At 46.7% G+C, this 6,000-nt stretch overlaps 1 protein-coding gene across 7 annotated transcripts in view; it reads right to left on the bottom strand.

Moving 5' to 3' along the window:
• Positions 1–6,000, bottom strand: part of CARMIL1 (capping protein regulator and myosin 1 linker 1) — a 315,566-nt gene that overhangs the window by 191,742 nt on the left and 117,824 nt on the right. For all 7 annotated transcript variants that reach the window (XR_003437580.1, XR_003437579.1, XM_027128538.1 and 4 more), the window contains exon 3: positions 76–126. Coding sequence is in view for 5 of the 7 variants with exons in the window: in XM_027128538.1 (XP_026984339.1) it covers positions 76–126 (51 nt within the window). In the remaining 2 variants the exon portion in view is untranslated. The remainder of the gene's footprint in view (positions 1–75; positions 127–6,000) is intronic.

Raw genomic sequence — 6,000 nt, 5'->3', positions numbered from 1 at the left:
TGTGTGTGTGTGTGTGTGTGTGTGTGTGTGTGTGTGTGTGTGTGTGTTGTAAGGAGGAAACTCATCAACACTTACCTTGGTGGGGATTCGTGCTGTGACAAGGAAGGCTCGGCATGATGTAAGCACCTGTAAGACAGAAGCAGCCGCATCAGTATAAGTACCGAAAAGTGAGCTGGTGGGCTTTGTGGTGTGACCCGCAGGACTTTAACGATACTGAAGCCTCGAGAGGCTTGGTTCCTGACATGTAAGAAGAATAAGTGACCTGGGACAGCTTGTTGGCCTCGTCGGATTACTAGCTGTACTCTAAGAATCACTGTATGAAGGGCCATATCAAACAAATCACCCGCAAAATCTCAAGACGAGCAACCAGTCAGCAGCCCAAAGGAGCCACAGATTACGCCAGTTGAGTAAGCAAGACAGGTGTCTGAGATATTAAAATACAGATATCTTATCCATAGGAGGAGCCTCACTATATCAACAGCAAACTTAATGAAGAAGCCAAGTACTCATTCACACTTTCCAAATTACAACCGCCACCCACGTTTGCCCTCTTGCCTCCTGTTCTCTGTCCACTGACTGGTAACATTTACATGACACACAGGCAGCAAAACAGGGTACTCTCCCAAGAAGTCAACCCCGACTTTGCTTCTCAGCTATGCCTCTCTCAGTCCTAGAGAGAACATTTACCAATTCCAGCTCTCAGCTAAGAACATATAGATAGCCCATGGGGTCCCATATGCCTATAGGCACCTCTTGCCCAGCAGGGGCCCTTGTGAATACGAAGGGGCTGGAACTAGGCTGAACTCCTAGTTCCTACCTGGAGCAGAGATCCCAGTCTACCAACCTTAATGTCTAAACGTGCCACTCTGCAACCCGGAGGTCCGGGCAGGCCTCGGGGGCCTTTGCAATAAAGAAGGCGGACTCCAGCACTTCTCAAGTTCTGATGGGAGACCTGTCTTTGATTTTCCAAACAACTTGCTTGTCACTAAGTTGATATTTAGCAAATGAGACGTATGTGCTAGTCTGAGAATGCTAGATTTGAACACAACTTGAGAAATCATAAGTCAAGGCCACTGAGGCCCAAGTTGCTACAGGATTTATCCAGATTCAGGCCAGGGCTCATCCCGTTCATTCACACACAGAAGGTGAGGCCATGCATGTGCCTGTAGCCTGCTCTGTGCCTCTCTTTACGCTCCCAACTCTAAACAGAAACAGTATATCTTCTAGGTAACTCTTCTTTGAATAATCAGAGGTCACTGCTATTGGGAATAACTCAAGTCAGGACCCTTTATGAGACAGATGGTAAAGAGAGGTAGCCCAACACTGGCTGGGAGAGTCTGATAACGAGCAAAGGGAAGGCAGAGACAGAGGGGCACGGCCCGTTGAAGACTTTCCACCCAGATGCCTTCAATCACAGTTATTCAGGGGATCCTTTTCCACCTGGGTTCATTTTTGCTACTTGACTTTAGAGGTGATGTGCTCTAAAAGACCATTAATAAGTGACTTCTAAAAGTGGAGTCAACAAAAGACATCTATATTTGAATATTCTTAGGCCATGAACCACAGTTCTTTTCCCAAAGGAATGATCCTTACTTTTTTTTACTCAGGCCCTTCAGAGATGGGGCGGGGGGAGCAACAAGCAATAGAGAGGGGAGAGGCGTGTAAGAAGTGGGGTCAGATGAGCGAGTGGAGGTCAACTGCAGCCCAGAAGTAGCAGGACTGGCTACATAAACTGCAGGGCCTTTTGTTCAAAAATTATGAAGAATTTTAAAGACAGAGACAGAAAGCATTTACCCAAGCGTAGGGCCCTTCTGAGAGCAGTGCCCCGTGCACCTGTACAGGTCACATGCCCATGAAGCCAGCCCTGAGTAGTAGCTACCATTTATCAAGTGTTCCCTATGGGCCATAAATGGGGAAACATCCTTGGATACACTGATTCATTTAATCTTCCCAACAACCGTATTCTCTATCATTATTACCCCCATTTTACAGATGAATAAACAGATTCTGTGATATAACCCAAGGGCAGGAGTAGGGTTCACGTCTGTCAACTCCAAAGCCTATGCTCTTCACCATTAGGCTACCTTCACACATTCTAACCCAATCTTGCCTCCTGGTCTCTAGCCCCTGGCACTTCAGTTAGATTTGGGGTAGAAGGGTAAGAGCCCAGGGCCACCTGTGACTGGGAAGGGATTCACAAAGCTCCCAGCTCAAACAGTATCTTCCTCAACATTCCAGTAGTTTAAAAGATTCTCTTTTCAAATCCAAGAATGGCACAGAGAGCTAAATTTTTCAAGTCACCTACGCTAGCCAAGCCTTGACTAAGACAGCAGTACCCAGGGAAGTAGAGTTTGGCTGCCTTTGGGGAAAAGGCAAGAGGCAGTTTTGTTCCGTGAGACACACAGGGTTCAGTGGTGAACATCAGACAGTCAGAAGAGGCCTGACAGTAATAGAAAGGGAGATAAAAGGGGGCCAGAGACAGGCGTGGCCGGTGTTCTCATTTGCTTAGGTCTGGCAAACAGGTTATCTGTGACTAAATTACAAGATCAGGACTCATCTTAAAGGATGAAAAATTTGCCTTCTCTGAACTAAGACCTTGTCCCACAGCACTTTTTTTTTTTTTTTTTTTTTTTTTTGCGGTTCGCGGGCCTCTCACTGCCGTGGCCTCTCCCGCTGCGGAGCACAGGCTCCGGTCGCGCAGGCTCAGCGGCCATGTCTCACGGGCCCAGCCGCTCCGCGGCATGTGGGATCTTCCCGGACTGGGGCACGAACCCGCGTCCCCTGCATCAGCAGGCGGACTCTCAACCACTGCGCCACCAGGGAAGCCCAGCACATTTTTTTTTAACTGAAGTTTAGTTGATGCACAATATTGTGTTAGTTTCAGGTGTGCAGCATAGTGATTCAGTATTTTTGCAGATTATTCTCCATTATAGATTATCACAAGATAGTGAGTATAACTCCCTGTACTATACAGTATATACCTGTTGCTTATCTATTTTATATACAGTAATTTGTATCTGCTAATCCCATACCCCTAATTTGTCCCTCCCCACTTCCCTCTCCTCTTTGGTAACCACAAGTTTGCTTTCTATATCTGTGAATTGGTTTCTGTTTTGCATATACATTCATTTGTATTACTTTTTAGATTCCACATCTAAGTGATACCATTCAGCATTTGTCTTTCTCTGTCTGACTTACTTCACTAAGCATAATATTCTCTAGGTCCATCCACATTGTTGCCAATTTCATTGTTTTACCGCTGAATAATATTCCATTCCACGGCACATCTTGATGTGGCATCCTTTCAAACACTGCTCCTCCTCCAGGGGAAAAGGAAAAAAGAAAAAGAAGGAAATAACGCTGACAGTCGTGATGACCAGCATGGCTATAGGAAGCCAGACTCCTCACCTCTTTACCTATGGTTGATCCTTGACCAACTCGGGGCTTAGTCTGCATATAACTTAGAGTGGGTCCTCCATACCCCCAGTTCAGCCACATCGGAGGATTCAACCAACCACAGACCACCTAGTCAGTACTACAGTCTTTACCACTGAAAAATATCTGCATAAAAGTGGATCTCTGCAGTTCAAACTCATGTTGTTCAAGGGTCAATGGTACAATGGCAGCACACACGTTTCTTTCTTCCAGGGGTACTTGTATGATCAATCCCTGATTTTTCAAGAATCTTAAGTCCACAAAACCTTTACACAGAGTCAAATCATAAAACTCACATGCCAGAAAGGACTCAATATCAATCACCTAGTGAAAGACCCCCTTAGAGTTTATAATCTGAGAGCAGATCCAAAGAAACTCATCTCGTAGATAGTTTGTGCCAGAGCTGGACTAGAAGAGGCAACTCCTTATTCCCAGCGTATTACCTTTTCACTCTCTCCTCAAACGGCAATAAGGGTCAATGCCAAAAGCCCCAGGCAGGAACACACAGCCTCTTCAGTAGTCAGAAAAATATGTTTAGCTCTGTGAACATTCCCTCAAAGGAAAATTGGTCCTACAACATCCAGGATCATTTTACAAGCATAGCAGTAATACCAGTCAATACATGTTGGGTACCATGTTCTCATAGGTTTGCATACATCATCTCCTTTAACCCTCACAGCAGCCTACGGGCTAGATACTATTATTAATCTCATTTTAAGAAGAAGAAACTGAGACACACAGAGAGTATATTACTTGCCCACGTCACCTAGCAAGTAGGTGGCAGAGCTGGGATTCGAACCCAGAGGGTCTGGCCCCAGAGATTGTGCTAATTACTTATTAGGGCTCTCAAATCTCACCTGTCCAAGAACCAGCTTCCTCAATAGTCTGCACACATGCAAATACAGATGAGTCATAGAGCTTTAAAGCCAGAAAGAAGCAAACAGGTAACAGCATCATCCATAAGATGATGGATATTTGCATATCGTAAGAACAAGGACCAGTCTCTACTGTCTGTCCAGACCAGTGTCTGTCTCTGTCTCTCTCTGATCACGGGTTAATCTCTGTGAGTCTCTATTTGGATCTGTCTACTTGATTCTACACGTGTATCTCTCAGCTTACCTGTGTCTCTCCTTGCCCGTTCCCCACCCCTCCCTCCAATCCCTCCTCTCTGCTACAGCCTCCGCTATCCCCACCATGCCCCAACCCATCTTCTCGTTCTCTTTTCCCTCCTCTGGCTCCCCACCCGCTTCACTCTGCCCCCATTTCCCAGCGCTTTCTCTCTGCTAATCACTGAGAGCTTGTATCTTATTTATGCCCATTGCAAAACAACAGGCACCCATCACAGGAGAAATTATGCGTTCTCAAAGAGTATTTCATTTGGAACATAGTCACAGAGAAACTTGAAAAAACCATGAAATAAAAATGACAAGACACCTTTTGACATTATTATACAACGAGCACATCAGTAATTAAGTGATTACAAGGTCCCCTGGGTGAATCTAGTTACTAAAATCTAATCTCAAAACAGGCACCCACATAACTGCCACACGCCAGCAATCTCCAGCGCGAGGCGCGGGCTGGCCTTTCCGCCCGTTTACAAGCGTCACGTTTTGGAGAATAACGTCTCCCACGAGCAGCCGAGGCATCAGGTGACCTACCTGACTTCTCTTGATCTGCCCTCTCCTGGAAAGTCACCAGGGGGTTGCTAGGGGCCACTGACAAGGTATTAACTGGCTCAATATATTTTTTAAAAGAGAGGAAAAAGCCCAGGGTGTTCACACGGATTCACCTTTCCAGTAAAGAGCAAACTCTTGACCATATGTAGGTACATGAGGTTCCGATGATACTTCTGCTTTCACTCTGGCAACAACAGCGCTCACAATCTGTGGCCCTGCATGCCAACTCCCTTTCTTTAGAAATATTTGAAAGGCCGAGTAGGTACACAGTGTCCTTCAGAAGTTGGACACAGGCCAAAATCATCTGTTTGAAAAGAGACACACCCAGGCTTTGAAGGCACAAGCTTTGTGCTGGCGGGTCCCCACTTCTGGTGATCAGCTCAGATCTCCAGAGGCCTGAGGACTGTTCTTAGAAAGCCTTGAAGGGGATGGAGCCGAAGGGATGAAATTCTCCAACGCTGACCTAGCCTTTCCCAACACCATGCACACTTGTGAGCACAAGAGCGTAGCAATGTTTTGAAGCAAGTGTGCAAAACTATGAATGCTACCATTCCAAGAATTGTGCTTTTTGTTTTTTGGGTTTTTTTGCGGTACACGGGCCTCTCACTGTTGTGGCCTCTCCCGTTGCGGAGCACAGTCTCGGGACGCGCAGGCTCAGCGGCCACGGCTCACGGGCCCAGCCGCTCCGCGGCATGTGGGATCCTCCCGGACCGGGGCACGAACCTGTGTCCCCTGCATCGGCAGGTGGACTCTCAACCGCTGCGCCACCAGGGAAGCCCGTGCTTTTTGTTTTATCAACCCAAACTGGGCCAATAAATGGGGCCACATTCATGCTGAGAACCCCAAAGAACTCAATCTCCTAGCTTTCCTGTTTTGGGCCAAGATGCCC

Source organism: Aethalodelphis obliquidens, unplaced genomic scaffold (genome assembly GCF_003676395.1).
Source record: "Aethalodelphis obliquidens isolate GAN/ISIS:26980383/991018 unplaced genomic scaffold, ASM367639v1 scaffold34, whole genome shotgun sequence".
Classification (NCBI taxonomy): domain Eukaryota; kingdom Metazoa; phylum Chordata; class Mammalia; order Artiodactyla; family Delphinidae; genus Aethalodelphis; species Aethalodelphis obliquidens.
This window is presented reverse-complemented; position numbering and strand designations above follow the sequence as displayed.